The following is a 16,518-nucleotide window of genomic DNA, read 5'->3' as shown; positions in this document are numbered from 1 at the left end:
AAGGAGAAGGAGAAGGAGAAGGAGAAGGAGAAGGAGAAGGAGAAGGAGAAGGAGAAGGAGAAGGAGAAGGAGAAGGAGAAGGAGAAGAAACCAGCAGTGGGATGGGATTGTGATGTGTTTTTCCTTTCTTTCCTGCCTCTTATTTTCTTTATTTCTTGTGGAGGACCACCTGGGCAACTCTCCTTGAAGGAGGAGCAATTTGGACTCCATTTTGGCTGAGCCTGGCCCTACTTCCATGTATTGATACATGCAGAGCTGGCTAGGACCCTTTCCTTATCCCTTCAATTGGCTTTAAGCAATGCATACTGGTCTAGCCAAGGTGCTGATGGTAGTCTTTGAAGACGGCAGGTATGTTTCCCCCCCACCCCCTCCCACTGCTCCCACATGTGAACCGGGATGAGGCAGGATGTGTGAGCCAATGCTCCACACTGTGGGCTGGGACTGAGCCTCAGTATAGCGGCTATGAGTTCCTGGGGCTTGAACATCAGAGCTGACCACCAACCCCAAAACAGTAGATGCTATCTCCATTGTGTTATGCAGATTACTCTTTCTGGATATCCTTCCGTCTGCATTTGCAGAGGTGATTTCAGGCCTCCTACCTACACAGCTCATGGCACTCACCTACTTCCCACGATTTTCACAGTCACTCATCCTGAAGCCACTCCCTTCTTTATGAATGAATAAAACCTGGGTTAGGCCCTGGGTTGAGGCCTTTGTTCCGAATAGCCATCATCATGGCTGGACTTAGGACCCCTTGACTCCCCATAACTACAAATACACCTTGGCGTCTTTATTCTCGTCATGGATTGCACTGATGGTGGTAGACTGGAATTAACCCAGTAGGGTTCCAGTAACTTTTTATGGGATGACAAATAAAAACTTCCTGGGCTGTGCCGAGGACTGGGAAGGGCTCTCTGTAATTTCTCATGATGCCCCTTCCCTTCCCACACAAGTAGGTGACCATTTGCTCATGTAGGTCTCTATGTTCCTGAGAGGTCAGAGTTGCTTTGTGTTACTGCCTTGCAGGACGGCATTGCATCACCCCTCTCCCTCTGTTTCTCATGTGTCCACTACACACTGCTCTAAGACGCATCACAAACCTGCTGTGTGCGTCACGTCGGTCACTGGGAATACAGGGGGAGGGCAGAGGCTCGCGCTCATCCCACCCACCCAGGTGCTGCCAGTCAGCGCCCCCAGTGGGCATTATCCAGCTTCCAGTTCACCAGCCAGAGAGGTACAGAGGGTTGGGCTCAAGGCTGTGTCCTGGGGTGGCCTCTCACCACCCTGCCTGAGCCACGCCTGGAGGGGACCAGCAGGAAAGGCACTATCCACAGGAAGCATCAGCAGCCAGCAACAGCAGCCGGCAACAGCAACACACGCGCCTGAGTAAGTCTCCGCTGCGGCTGTCGAGCATTGCCACTGGCCGCCGCTTGAACACTGGCCCGAGGACAGCACGCTCCCTGCTCCGCCTGGCCGGCTCCTCCCCAGGAGGCCACCGCTGGGGGTAGGGAGGGGCAGCATGCACTCAGTGCCACTCCTCCACTGGCAGTCATCTGGTCCTCCCACCAGTGCCTGTGACGCGCGCTCATGCCACATGCCACTCACCACATGACCTGGCCACACCTGGAGCAGCCTGCACCTGTTCCCCAAATCCAGCAAGGTCACGCTGATCGAAAGGTCACTGAACACCCGCCTCATGGACCAGGAACCAGAGGCTGCAAACCGGCCTGGTCTGGAGGCCAGGCCCTAAGTGTGGGATGAACAGGGGACCCAATGGGGACACGGGTGATTTTAATAATCACCCAGGTGATCATGGGAGCAAGAGGTGAACAAGCACTTGCTCTGAAACAGCATTTTGAATACATGTGTCCCCTGCATGTCATTGCTGTATTCCAGGCCTACAGTGGCACTTTAATAGCCATGGGGCTGGGGCAGGAACAATGCAGACAACAGCTTGTGCTCACCCGGGGCCTACCCAGGCCCGGTACTGCTCTCAGCACTTATGCAGTCATGCCAGGTGCTATTATTGACCTCATTCCACAGATGGAGAAACTAAGGCAGATGTGAAAAGCAACTTGCCTTTTTCTTCCCCTTTGGTTTTTTAGACAGGGTCTTACTATGTATTCCAGGCTGATCTTGAACCCACTATGTAAGCCACAGTAGCCTTGAACTAGTGAGGATCCTCCTGCCTCAGCCTCCCAAGGGAGGCTGGGAATATAGGTGTGCACTACTATGCTTGGTTGTTTGATTCCAAGTAACCTGGCCTTCCCCTTTCATATCCTCATTTGTAACTATGGACCCCTAAAAGAGCTCAGATGAGAAGATAAATAGAGGGGCTGGGGATTTAGCTCAGCGGCACAGCACCTGCCTGACAAGTGCAAGGTTGTGAGTTCAATTCCCAGTACCGGAAAAAAAAAAAAAAAAAGAGAGAGAAGATAAATACAAAAGTAACCAACAAAGCATCCCATCAATACACAAGCACCTGCCTCCTAGTTACCTGAGGTCACCACGGGATGCAGCTGGACAGCTGTGGTCACTCACTCCCCAGCCGCTCCCTTTCCCTCCCCAGACACAAGGTCACCACGTGGGAACTCCCTAGGGGACATAGGGATGCTCATGCCCAGGTATCCTGGTGACCATCCTCGGACTTGAAGCTTAGGAAAAGCCAACGTGCCAATCCACCCCACAATTCCCAGGAAACCTCAGGGGATCCGCTGGGCCAGCATCCACACCCTCACCCACTGCTCACTGCCCCTCTGGCCTCCATATGACACAGATCATCCTTGCTGACCCTTTCAGCCTCAGAGAAAATGATGAGGAGCAGCCACCAGGCCTTCCTGCGTCTCCCACGGGCCTGGCCCCCAGCACCTGCTCCAAGCTCCTCACAGCCCCATTCACAGAGGGCTCTATCTCACCTGTGGGCTTTCCAATGAGGCCATAAACTCAAACAGGGGACAGAAGCCTATTTTTGTGACCTGTTGAGAATCTTAGATTTTTAGACACAATCTTTTACTGTGTGCTGTAAGTCACAAAATGGAAGGCAGGAAGCCAGACTGATTACCCTCTGGCATTTCTATTTTCTAGTTTTGGGGGGGCTTTGATTGGTTTTGGTTTTGTGGCACTGAGGGTTGAACCTAGGGCCTCACACAAGGTTGGCAAGCACTCTTACCACTGAGCTACATCCCCAGCCCATTCATTCATTCATTCATTCACTCATTGACAGCTAGGTTACTCAGGCTGGGCTTGAACTTGTAATCCTTCTACCTCAGCCTACCACACCCTGCTACTTTCTTTTTTTGTTGTTTTTTTTTGTTTTTGGTTTTTTTTGGTTTTTCTCCAGTACCGGGAACCGAACTCACGACCTTGCGCTTGCCAGGCAGGCGCTTTTTGCCGCTGAGCTAAATCCCCAGCCCCCACACCCTGCTACTTTCTGACATTTCTTAAAGTTATGGAATGGCAATGACAAAGGAAAACCGCTGGGGAGCAATATGCTATATATTTTGGCTAAAAAAACAAATCCACGTTGAGATGGGTCTGCAGTCTGTTCATGGGTGATGTCAGCAGCAGCTTTCTCACCCTGGCAGGCTTGGTACCCAGTAAAGCCCAGTCTGAAGCAGAGACCCGGACAGACTGACAGGGAAGGAGGGAGGACAATCATACAAAAGTCGGGTCTGAATCTGGCTAGGCTGCACTCTAACACCATGGACATCCCCTCTGCAAGAACACAACCCTGTAAGTCAGGCGTGGGGGTGTACACCTACAACCCAGCACTTGAGAGGCTCTAGCAGGAGAAGCACTGTAAGTTCAAGTCCAGCCTGGGCTAGATAGTGAGTTCAAGGGCATACATGAACTACATAGCAAAATCCTGTTTCAAGTTAGTAACATAGCCAGACTTGGTGGCACATGCCTGTTAATCCCAGCACTTTGGGAGGCTGAGGCAGGAGGACTTCAAATTCAGTAACAGCCTTTCTCTAATACACAATGACTGATTCAATGAAAGAGTCAAGGCAAAACAGCGTACACAAAATGTCACAACTTCCCACAGAAAGCTGGGCAGGTGAGCAGTTTTGTTCCCTCTCCCTGAGACCTTAAAACAGAAGTGGAGCTGAGTGTGGTGGCACACGCCTGTAATTCCAGCACTCAGGAGGCTGAGGCAGGAGGATCTTGTGAGTTCGAGACCAGCCTGGGCTACAAAGTGAGCTCAAGGCCAGCTTGAACTGCATAGCGAGACCCTGTCTCAAAAAAAAAAAAAAAGTAGGAGTGGGAGAGTGGTAAGATACTTATAAGTCATCTGTTGCTCTCTACCAGAAAGAAAAAGGAAGGAAAATACAAAAGCATGCACAGTCATACACACGGCCTGAGCCGCTGTTTTCAGGGGGGCAGACTCAGAACAATCACCCTGTGGTTTGTTTACTTTCTTGCTTTTTCCTGGCTCCGCCTCCCTCTGTGGCCATCCGTCACAGTGATCCCCGACTCGGTGATCCTGGGCCTTTGCCTTTACTCGATCCTCTTATCGTTGTCAAAGCGCCAGCAGCTTGGGACATCATTTTCCTGCTTGAACTTTGTCCTGTGACTAAGCACTAAGAAGTCATGGGAGAGGCGCCCAGAACTTCTGCTGTATCACAGAAAGAGAGCCACAGAGGGCCCTCCTGCCAAGTCAGACCCGTTCTCTGACTCAGCACTAAATTTAGATGCCATGTCCTGTGTCTGCATCCAAAAACCACGCCGGGTGACAGGTGCTCCCACACACCCGCCGGACAGACGGATGCTTGCGGAGGGCGTCCCGGGCTCAAGACCCAGAAACCTCAGCATGGATGTTCACAGGCGCCCTGGGGACCCGAACAAATGTGGTCTTTATAAAACAAGCGTTGAAGACGCCAAAGCCTGCCCAGCCTCTGGGCAGCTGGCAGCCTGAGTGAGCTGCCCGCCTTCAGCTGTACGCCATCAATGGCGACTGCGTGGCTCACAGAAGATTCTGTGTGATGCTCAGGAGGAAGAGACTGCGCCATAACTCTTTGCACCTTGAGGTCCCCATGCCTGCCAGGCCAGGCGCACAGCAGGAAAAACCAGCCGGGCCAAGGCTCCCCACCCAGCCGCTTCCAGCCAGGCACAGAGCTCTGCCCGCAGCACCCGTGGGATCCCGGAGGGTCACGGCGTGGCCTCGAACTGTTCCGCATCTGGAGTTGAAGGACTTGGGCAAAGTGGTCTCCAAGGGCCTGCTAGCCGGGGTGTGCATGCGTGGTCTGTTGGTTCACAAAAGTAAACAGGAAGGCCGGCTCCGGCCGAGGAGAGAGGGAGACTCGAAGTGGGAAGATCAGTGGGGGCTGAGAACGGAAAAAGACCACCGTTCTCTTCCCTTCTCTTTCTTTGGTGGAACCAGGGATTGAATCCAGGACCTCCACAAGGAGCTATGGCCTCAGCCCGTGTTTTTTATTTTGAGACAGGATCGTGCTAAGCCACTCCACTGCCCAGACTGGGTTCAAATCTGTGCTCCTCCTGCCTCCCAGAATGCTGGGATTACAGGCGTGCACCCCATGCCCGGCTTGTCCTAATACTCTTTTAAATTAACATATTTTAAAGCATTACTTTTTACCTTAAAAGAGATAAATAAAATTAAGTTTCTCCCACGCGTTTTGCTATCTCTTCACAATACTTGCTGGACCGGTTTTCACACTCGGACAATAGATACCTGTGGAGGTCCCAGGGCCAGTGACAGGTGCCACTCAGACAGGTAAGCTGAGGTGACTCTGAGGGTAACGCCACACCTATACCCACCCTGTAAGCACAGGAAACACAGCCTGGCTGGACAAGCCTGCCAGGACAGCAGCTCTGCTCTGGGGCAATTGATCGATCATCCCCAAAGACACTGTGTCCCACACAGCAGCTCAGACTCCTCCACAGCCTACCTACAAGCAGGGGCTTGTTTACAGATCAGTGGCTATTGTTCTCTTACAAAATGTAGGACAGAGCCAACTAGTGACAATATTTCAGGTTAAAAAAGAAAAGAACAGAAAAAGGAAAAGCCCGAGAATGAGTTTTCAAAACAGGTGAGCCAGGCATAGTGGCACATGCTGTAATCCCAGCACTTGGGAGGCTGAGGCAGGAGGATCATCACAAATTTGTGACCAGCCTGGGCTACCTAGTGAGTTCAAGGCCAGCCTGAACTACAAAGTGAGACTCTCTCTCCAAAAAAAAAAAAAAAAGACACACAGGTAACCACTCGTCAGGGCAACTGACCATCTGATGGGGCTTCACCCTCCTCCTCCCCACACTGCTATCCTGAGGAGCAGAGAGTGGTTTTTATTAGCCATGCTGTGGTCATCTGTCATTTTAAAAGCATGGTTAAGCCCAAAAGGAAACCAACAAAGGTAAACAGAGGAAGTCGGCGGAGACAAGAGTAGCCCTGGGAGAACATAGCTCTGGCACCGACTGTGACTCACAGGACAAAAGAAAGTGAGGCGTTCAGATGGCTCTTCTCTGTCCCAACAGATGCTCAGAATACAAGTATCCAGGCCAGCGGTGTGCAAAGTATATTCCCTGGAACCCTGGAGAACCCCAGCGAACCCTGTGGAGAGGCCGCAGGGCAGCTAGAGGGAAAAGCACAAGCTCCAGGCCCCGACTCCCAATCGTCACAGCGCCTCCTTCATCCACTCCACGTCTCACTTTCACCCAAGAGTCCAGTTAAAAAAAAGACCCCAAGGATATTAAAAACAAGAATTAGCTGCGCATGGTGTCGCATGCCTGTAATCCCAGCACTCGGGAGGCTGAGGCAGGAGGATCATTGCGAATTCAAGGCCAGCCCGGACTACAAAGTGAGCTCAAGGCCAGCCTGAACTGCACAGCAAGACCCTGTCTCAAAAAGACAAAACAAAGAAAAAAAACAAGAATTCATGCCCAGACATTTATACTTCAGATGCTTTATTTCACTTCACTGTTTGCAACACCCTGTGAGGAACCTGAGGGCTTGGGCGCACAGGGATGGACTGTGCAGCTCATCCCCTGAATCACCACCCTCTGCCCCCCAAGCTCTACGCGGGCACCTGTAGGAAGGGGTACCCGGAACGGCCCATCCCACAGCTGGACGGCAGCATCGTTTAACAGAGTTCTTCTAACCAGGAGCAGTGGTGCACGCCTGTGATCCCAGCACCAAGAGGCTGAGACAGGAGGATCACGGCCAGTTCAAGACCAGCCTGAGCTACACAGTGAGTTCAAGGCCTACCTGAAATGCATAGTGAGACCCTGTCTCAAATAAAACAAAACAAAACAACAGGTCAAAATAGTCAGTTTCATTATATCTATATTTTGCCACACTTTTAGAAAGGAACGGTTCAAATGTTGAATTTTATGTTAGATAAATCTTACTACAATTTGCTGGGAGTGATGGAACATGCCTGTAATTCCAGCACTTGGGAGGCTGAGGCAGGAGGATCATCTTGTGAGTTCGAGACCAGCCTGAGCTACAAAGTGAGTTCAAGTCCAGCCTGAAATGCATAGCAAGACCCTGCCTCAAAAAGACAAAAAAAGAAAAAAAAAAAAGAAAAGAAAAATCTTACTACAATTTTAAAAAAAACCTCAAAGCAAATAGGTTATGACCCTTAGTATGAAATAAACTTCAAGGTCAACAGTTAGGAGAATTATCCACCAGGGTTTTAGAGGAATGGATTATGCCGGCGTAGGGCACTCGAAATGTCTGCTGGGGTTAAAAATGTTTCTTCAGCACTTTCGTGGAACTCTGCCTTAAAAAGATCAATAGAGGCAACTCAGAGATATGCCATCTGTCCCAGGTAAATGGTTTACAAAGACCCAATTTCCCTTGAGCTCATCCCTTGAAAATTCTCCCCGAACACACCCAGCATCCCTGCTTTCCCAGGGCCGCAGATCACTGCAAGACCCCTCCCCCGGGGGCTGCAGGACACAGTGGGCTTGGCAAGGAAAACACTGACAGAAAACACTCCTCTCCCTCCGCTTTCTTTGTCAGGAAATAGAAATTCAGAGCATCAAAAAGCACTCCATGCTGCCATCACAGTAGATTAACAGCAATCGCGGCATCCAGCTGGAGTGAGCCCCCGAAATCCAGCCCAACCCAACTGCCACACATCTCGGGACCAGATGCCATCTGGGGAGAGCCCAGAACCCCACCGGACTGCACAACGCCCCCATCAGTGCTCCCTCTTCTGTTTTTACCATTGCCCTAAAAGCCCAGCCGAGGTTGAGGCGTCGAACTTGGAGGCACAGCCCCATTCCGGGCTCTTTGTAGGACAGCAAGCTGACATTCACACTCCCCAGTCCTCCAGGAGGAGACGCAGGCAGCCACAAGGCTCCTGGCAGCCCGCCCCACACTGCCTGTACCTGACGGGTGACCTTGGGGACTTGGGACGCCAAGGTCACGCCACCTGCTTCGGGCACAGATTTTCCGTGGGTGGTGACATCTGTGTGTGCATCTGGGACTTGCCCAAGCCTTCTTCCTCTCCCACAGCCTTCTGCCACCCTGAGGTCACCGCTCAGGAATCTGCATGTGTGTGCGAAGAGGTCCAGACGCAGACACGCCATGCGCCCTACCCACAGCTGACCACTCTTCCGGTCAACCCAAAGGCGCCCAGTGCCTACCTCGGGCCAGCACTGTTCCGGACATCGCCAGCATGGGGGTGCTCTCAGCTCACGCAATCGCATTCTGCTCTTGAGCCCCACAGCCCGGGAAGAGCCACCTCACACCTGCCTAGCACGCTGACAAGAAGTCCCCCAGAAGTCGCAGCAGGACAGTCCCGTTTTTCCATTTCTAAGGCTGATTTCAGTCTCCTCTTACTACTAGCTCTCACAGGCTCACAGCAACAACAAAACACTCTCCTTTGTCCCCACCACTGATTGTCAAACGGGATCATGAAATGGTTGGCGCTGTGTTTTGTTTTATTTTGAGGAGAAAGAGCTGTGTTTGGCCCCAGGGTTAGGAATGAGAGTAGGACTGGAAACAGCACCTTGAGATAAAGGGGTAAGAGGTCAGGCTCCAAAATGCAGACCGTCTTGGAAAGGGCCATGTCCATCAACAGATGAACAAGTAAAGAAAATGTGGGCCGGGGCACTGCCACACACCTGTGATCCTAGCATTCGGGAGGCTGAAGCAGGGGAGTTGGAGGCCAACCTGAGCTACATAGTGAGTTCAAGGCCAGGCTGAACTGCATAGCAAGAACCTGTCTCAAAAAAAACAAAAAGAAAGCCAGGCATGGTGGCACACACCTGTAATCCCAGCACTTAGGAGGCTGAGGCAGGAAGATTGTTGCAAGTTCAAGACTAGCCTGGGCTACAAAGTGAGCTCAAGGCCAGACTGAACTTCACAGAGAGACCCTGTCTCAAAGACAAAAGAAACCAAAACAACAAACAAAAAAGGAAGAAAAAAATGTGGTATTTATATACAGTGGAGTATTACTCTGCTATAAAGAAAGATAAACTTGAATCACTTCTAGGAAAATCAATGCACCTTGAGACCATAATGTTACATGAAACAAATCAGACACACAAGCTTAACTATGGTATGTTTTCTCTTACATGAGAAACCCGAAACATAAATAAAAACCAAAGTAAAAGATCACAGGATGGGGAGATAAGAGTTTTTGCAAATGAGAAGGGGACCAAGAGATGCAGGGAGTGTCAGGAGGGGAAAGAGAGAAGTGGAAAAGGATGTGAAAAGAATCAGGCGGCGTTATGTAGAGGTCTGAACTTCCCACCGGGGATGTAATCACTGCATCCTGCAATGTGTACTAATAAAAATCAACATTTTTTTTAAACGACAGACAAGGCTCATCAACCAAATCAGCCCGACTTCCCAGGAGCTTGGCCATCATGCAATCAATGTAAGGCCTCTGGGAAACTTATGTGCCACTAAATCACCCCAATGTGCCACCATGATTAAAAAAAAAAAAAAAAAAGTACAGGTTCTGCTTCATTATTAAATTTCCACAAAATTTCCCAGCTACAGGATGAAAAAGGAAATGGAAAACAAAAATCATTTTTTACAAATTTTTTTTCTTTTTTCAGATTTTACCAATCTTAAATTTGTCTGCAGCATTTAGCACAGAGATCTACATAATTACTTCCCAAAACACAGCTCCTTACGTTCTAGCTGTGAGGTCCATCTGCACAGGGCCTGCTGCAGTCTGCTTCCATCCCGCTGGCCAGACAGGGCTGCTCAGCAGGGCAGGACAGGGCAGGGCTGCGGCCCAAGGGTTAACTTCCACCACATGACGCTAAAAGGAGCAGAGCTGTTAAGACTTGTGGTGGTGCCTTCTGCAACCCCAGCATTCAGAAGGCTGAGGCAGGAGGGCTGCAAGTTCAAAGTCAGCTTGGGCAACTTGGTAACTTAGGAGAGACGCCATCTCAAAAAAAAAAAAAAAAAGCACCGGGAAGGCTTGCTGGTAGAGTCTAGGCACAGTCCCTAATAAAAGTCTCTGCTGGAAGAGGAGGGGGATGCTCGCCAGGCTGTGATATTTGTGAACCTCTTCTCCAGCCTTCGTGTTCTTCTTCGTCTTCTTGTCTGTCATCCTGCCTGGGCAGCCCATGCCAGGAGCGAGGGACTCACAGCAGGCACGGCAGGGGCAGGTGTACGTACGGGGGCCGGCAGAGACCTGAGCACCGGCACCTTGGAAACTCTAGCTGTGGCACAGCATGAGGGGATCTCCTGGGGGACGGGCTGGACTCCCTAGGAAGCTCTGGGTGACCACGGCCCCCTCGCTCCAGTGATGCCCTCGTCTACTATTTGCAAAGGTGACATGTGGGGGTTAGACCCACACAGCGTCCCTGCCTGCTATGCTTTAGATGTGGGGTGCCCCCCAAGAGCCTCACGTGCTTGGAGAGTGCTGTACTCAACGGTGGATTAATCCACTGGCTGCTAGGAGGTGGGGTCTGGTTACAGCACGTCGCTGGGAAGTCATCTGGCAAGCTAAGTCTCCCTCCCTGGCTCCTCCCTTCTCTCTCTGCCTCCTGACCGCCGCCGTGACATGAGCAGCTCTCCTCCGCCAGATCCCCTCACCATACCCTTCCAGCCTGGGCGCCAGCCGACTATGGACGGAACCCTCTAAATACCAAAATAAACTTCTCCTTTTTTTATCTTTGTGTTTTTGAGACAGGGTCTCACTATGCAGTTCAAGCTGGCCTTGAACTCACTAGGTAACCCAGCCTGGCCTCAAACTTGCAGTGATCCTCCTGCCTCAGCCTCCCAAGTGCTGGGATTACAGGTGTGCGCCACCACACTCAGCCAACTTCTCCTTTAAATTGTGGGTGTTGGGTATTTTACTCCAGGATGAGACGTTGACTAAGACACCCAGCTCATCCTCCCCTGGAAAATTACTTCTGTGCCCACTAAAAGGCCACGTGGTACTGGACAGGCCACCAGTCACAGGCTCCCCACATCCTGCGTACTGCTGGGCCCATCTTAGTCCTCAAATCTGGCCACAGTGACTGGGCCTCACAGGAACACGTAACGCTGGTGGGCAATCAGTCCTTCCAGGACGGTCTTCTGCACGGTCTGACTGGACAGAGTTCCCTTTCTTCTCTGGCCAGGAGCTGTGAAGAGGCAGCCCAGAAACGCCTGAGCCCACATTCGAGAACCAGAGGAAAAGCACCAAATGTTCGGGGGATCGACTGCCTTCCAGTGATCGCAAGGTTTTGGGTGTAGTCATTTATCACTTAGAGATATGCCGGGCATGGGGGCACACACCTGCAATCCCAGTACTCGGGAGGCTGAGGCAGGAGGATCACCATAAATTTGAGGCCAGCCTGGACTCTACAGTGAGTTCAAGGCCAGGCCGAACTACATAGCAAGATCCTGTCTCAAAAAAAAGAAAACAAAACAAAATTAAATTATATCTATAGTCATTATCATCTACTTGGCCCATTGTTCACTACCACCACCATACGGTGCACATCTCTGTCTAAATCAATACAACTCTCTTCTCTGTCTAGGTGGCTTGAGCTACATTGCTGTCACTTACAATAAAGGTGGCCTGAACTAATACACACAGAAAGAAACGAAAGCTGCCCTGCACTTAGAAACATCTTATCAACCAACACTTTCAAGTCCCTCTGCGGCTCCCTTCCAATAACACAGACTGAAAAACCCGAAGAGCTATGGCGGGGATCAGAGCCTTTCCCTCTGCCCCTTCCCCTGCTGACCCTCCGGGCAGCGTGGATGAAGAAAAGGTGGCTGGCGCCCAAAGGGACAGCCCAAGACACAAGGCACAGGTCACTTCCACTGAATAATAAATAACCCACGCCTGTCATTCTGCAGCCAGTGCGCTCACCTGCTAGAGGGCCTGGCAGGCTGACTCCTTTTTTAAAAAAAGTCTTCCAGGTTCCACTTCTACAATCATCCCAAGCAGCACGCAAATCCCTCCCTCAGCTGGGCACCCTGGCCCTCCAGTTTCCCTCTGTACCCCTTTCCCTGCCACCCAGGGGCAATGCCAGGCAGGCGAGAGCGAGCCGGTCTGCACTGCCCGACAGGTCCGCCTCGGGATGCCACTCTCCCCAGCGTCCCATTCCCCAGCAAGGTGACAAGCCGCAGGCTGGAATTACATCTATGCACCCCTGCCTGTGCACACGGGACCAGCGCTCCATCCTCCTGGATGCCTCCTGCCCTCCCCGGCGCAGAGGCAGGCCGCTGGGCTCCTCAGCCCATCTCACAGATGAGGATACTGAGGTCACCGCACAGGCAGGTGTCTGGGGACTTCAAGGAAGAGAGCCTACTCTTTTTAATGTTTATTTTTACGACTACACTGGCACCACGTCATGAGTATATCCCTCATGCAGAGTTGGTACAGGGGCAAAACACGTAATTCTTTTCACTTCCCCTCTACTCCCCCCACCACTTGGTCCATTCCCCTCCCCCTGTTTCTGAAAGATCTCCCTGCTGCCTATCATCTAGCTTTTATTTTATGTTTTATTTATACTTGGAGAAACCTTGACTTCGAAACTGCATCAACGATAGAAACAAACACAAAAACAAAACAAAAGAATGACCGAACTAGGTTCTGCGACAACTAGGAAGAACACAGACCCGAGCTACTCAGAAGAGCTGCGCACTCCTCGCCCCTCCCCGGCACCTATCAGCTGGGGTGAAGGTGTCTGCATCCTCCCTAAAGATTCCCGTATCAGAGACAAGAAAAAGCTATGATCCCAGGGTTCCTCAAGGACAGGAAGTAGCCTGAAACAGTAGTGGGAAGGCCTGGGAAGGCCTGATCGGGTGGGAGGAAACCCACCCCCAGATGAGACATCGGGAGCAAGGGGCCCAGCCTCGCCTCCAGCAGGCGCCTCTCTGCCCTGGGAGTTCTCCCTCACACGTGACAGGGAAAGTGTCACGAAGATAACAGGCATCACTCGTCCCACCTGGATGGCCACAGAACCAGTGAGTCGGGTAGGAAGCTGCCCAATGCCAAGCAGCAATGTGCTAGCAAACTTAGCATGGGAGCCCCGCCTCCCACTCAACTGCCCTCCAAGTCAGGGAGCTGAGCGAGCGTGGGCACTGCAGACTCCCACAACACTAGTGCCCACCGGGGAAGGGCATTCACACCAGAGCTGTGGAACCCACCAAAGAAGCGCCGTAGCAGGTGACGGTGCCACCTCCCTAGACGGTGACAAAGGGGACACCTTGAAGTACGGGAAGAGAAGCCAGCTGGTTCCTCCCTCGGGCTCCACAAGGGCCTCCCTCCGAGAGCTGCACCGGCGTGGCAATGGCGGGGAGTGGAGGAGGCAGGACACAGCACTCCCCTGATATGGGCCCTTCGAGCTAAGAGCAGTGCTGCCTTCCCTCCTGCCACAGCCGCTCCTTCGCTGGCTGAGCTCTGCCCTACAAGGAGGAAAACCCAGGCAGAGTGATCTGTCCTTTACAAAGTCCCCAACACATCACTGCTTATTCACACACCATGTCACCCCTACCCCAAGAGGTTCCAAGTAGCCAGACCAAATGCTATCTTAATTTTCACCTAACAGTTAAAATAAAATGAAGTCAGGCGTGGTGGCGCACGCCTGTAATCCCAGCACTTAGGAGGCTGAGGCAGGAGGATCATTGGGAGTACGAGGCCAGCCTCGGCTACAAAGTAAGCTCCAGGCCAGCCTGAACTGCACAGTAAGGCCCCTATTCAAAGAGACAAAAGTAAGTCAATACATAAATAAATAAATAATAAAATAAAATGAGCCAGATGTAGTGGGGCACCCCATCAACCCAACACTCGGGAGGCTGAGGCAAGAGGATCGCTGTGAGTTCAAGGACACCCTGCACTACACAGTGAGACCCTGTCTCAAAAAAAAAAACCACAAAATAAATAAATTAAATTAAATTAACTTCCCCTTGAAAATTAATTTTCTAAGGACTTTGCGACCCTCTTGGAAGCCACAGAACTCTGAATGGTGAGGAAACGGGTCTAAAAATCCGTGCCCTGAGTATAAAATCCAAACCCAATCCAGTCCCCTCTTTAGAAGCCAGTACTGCCTCTCACAGAACTTCAGTCCGCAGAGGCCCTACCTTCTGCACCGGAAGAAGAAAGGAAGGGCTCTAATGAATAGCGATACATCCCCTAATTTATCTAGTGCAAAGATGAAAGCTACTGCTGGTTCACGCACACTCCAAGGACTTCAAGTCTGGGCTTCCCTGGGGAAGGACTTCTAGAAACACACAGTGGCTAAACTTCCTCCTCCAAAATCAGAGATCGGCAATTAAAAAGAAAAAAGCACCTGGATGACAGCCCCAGCTGTCTGCATCCTCATGGCCACATCTGACGGCCCCTGCTCAGCACCTTGCGCAGACTACCCCAGGACAGGCTGGATTTGCCCAGCAACTGGCTACAACCACAGTTCCGGGCACGAAGGCAGGTCTGAGGGACACAGATTCAAGAGTGTCACAGCGTAAGGTAGAAACCGGGAAGCCAGCAGTGCGAGACCTGCTATCTGGCTGGCTGTCAGTGTCCTTCAGCTATAAAAAGTGAAGTTGCCCGTGGAGATGAGAGCTGTTACCAAGAACACCTTATAACATCACCCTCTTAATAAGTGAGACCTTTAACAGCCACATAAACCGGGCTCCTTGGTCTCTGCCCAAATCGCTAAGGGCAGTTTTTTTCAGCCCTCCCGGTTCACTGTTTGCCTTTTATACGTGCGTCTTTATTTATTTTTATTGCACATATCAGCTCACTCTTAGAAACAAAGAAAAGACTCGGAGGGACAAAAAAGGTACTTACCGTTCCCGGTTCTGAACGAGTTAACCAAAACAACAGATCATAATTCAAAACTCCTGGTGCCCAATACTTTCTCAGTATGTTAACCACTGCAGGCAAAAGTTTTCTTTTTGGCAAAGCGGGAGTACCAGCCAGCTCACAGCCGGCTCCCACGGCGGTGACATCCGTTAAACTCGATAAAGCAGAGTACCTGCCTCAACAGTAGGTGCACAGTAACTGCTAGTTCTCCTTCTCCCTGGGTGAGCGCCCTAGCTCTTCCACACTCCCGGACCCAGACAGGACAAGACCGCCACTCATCACACGCTGCCAGCAGCACCCTGCCCCCACACGCGGACTTACAAAGCCAGTCACCCCCAGAGCCAGCACACAGCGGCTCTGAAGACGCCCCCCCAAGGGAGCCAGCCCCCACCAGCCTCCCGCCTCAGGCAGCTCGGGGCTCTCGGCAGGGAACTGAGCCCCAGCCCGCGACGAGGATTTTCCCATGGTGCAATGCAACTTCCCCAACTTTTCCGGGCCCACAGTTTCCAAAGAAACCTGGGCAGGCATTGTGCATAATCAACCACAAGTCCCAGCGAGCTAAGAGGCTGGGCAAAGGAAAGGGGGCCCAGACAGTGAGAAACTCAAAAGACAACGGTGGTCCCGAAACCGAGTGGCAGGGACCAAAATGTACCAGCACGGGTCCTGGCCCAGGTTCCCTTCTAGGTGGCACCGCTGATTAGAGGCAAGCGCAGGCTCCAGAGGACTGACGAGGGCTAGATGGAGCAGCTCAGGAGGGGAACTGACACCCCTGAGGCACCCCCCGGGCCCCCACCTCAAGGCTGGAGCTGGTGGCCTGCAAAGGTCCCTGCAGCCGGGCACCTGGGAGCGGACGGCCTTCCAGGGGGGCACTGTGCAGGCGGGGCTGGGGGCGGAGGGGCGACCTCGGGGCGCAGGCATCGCCCCTCCGCGGGTGGGCTCGCAGCGGGAAGGTGCCACCCGCGGCCACCCAGGCGGCGCGAGGTCCCCGGGCGGGGTCCCGCACGCACTCACCGGCGCCCTCGGCGGGCTGCGGCGGCCCCGCGACGCCGTCCAGGTAGAGAATGGGCAGCAGGTGAGGCTGCGTCTTCTCCAGCGCGGCGCGCAGGTCCTGGAAGTGGTCGCGCTCCTTGGCCAGCAGCAGCTTCAGCAGCAGCTCCGCCTTGGCGCCCCCGGCCTCCGCGTCCAACCGCCGCCGCTCGCCGGGGCTGAGCGCGCCCGCGGCCTCGAGCAGCCCGAGCACGGCTTCCACCTCGGTCATGGCCTGCGCCAGGCTCTGCTGACACCGGGC

General features: G+C 52.4%; 1 protein-coding gene across 2 annotated transcripts in view; it reads right to left on the bottom strand.

Moving 5' to 3' along the window:
• Positions 1–16,518, bottom strand: part of Dlg5 (discs, large homolog 5 (Drosophila)) — a gene marked incomplete at its 5' end in the record, with an annotated part of 118,281 nt that extends 101,763 nt beyond the window's left edge. For both annotated transcript variants that reach the window (XM_005389900.2, XM_005389902.2), the window contains 1 exon segment: positions 16,242–16,518. In XM_005389900.2, coding sequence (XP_005389957.2) covers positions 16,242–16,518 — 277 coding nt within the window.

Source organism: Chinchilla lanigera, unplaced genomic scaffold (genome assembly GCF_000276665.1).
Source record: "Chinchilla lanigera isolate Chin_1 unplaced genomic scaffold, ChiLan1.0 scaffold00036, whole genome shotgun sequence".
In the NCBI taxonomy this organism is placed as follows: Eukaryota; Metazoa; Chordata; class Mammalia; order Rodentia; family Chinchillidae; genus Chinchilla; species Chinchilla lanigera.
This window is presented reverse-complemented; position numbering and strand designations above follow the sequence as displayed.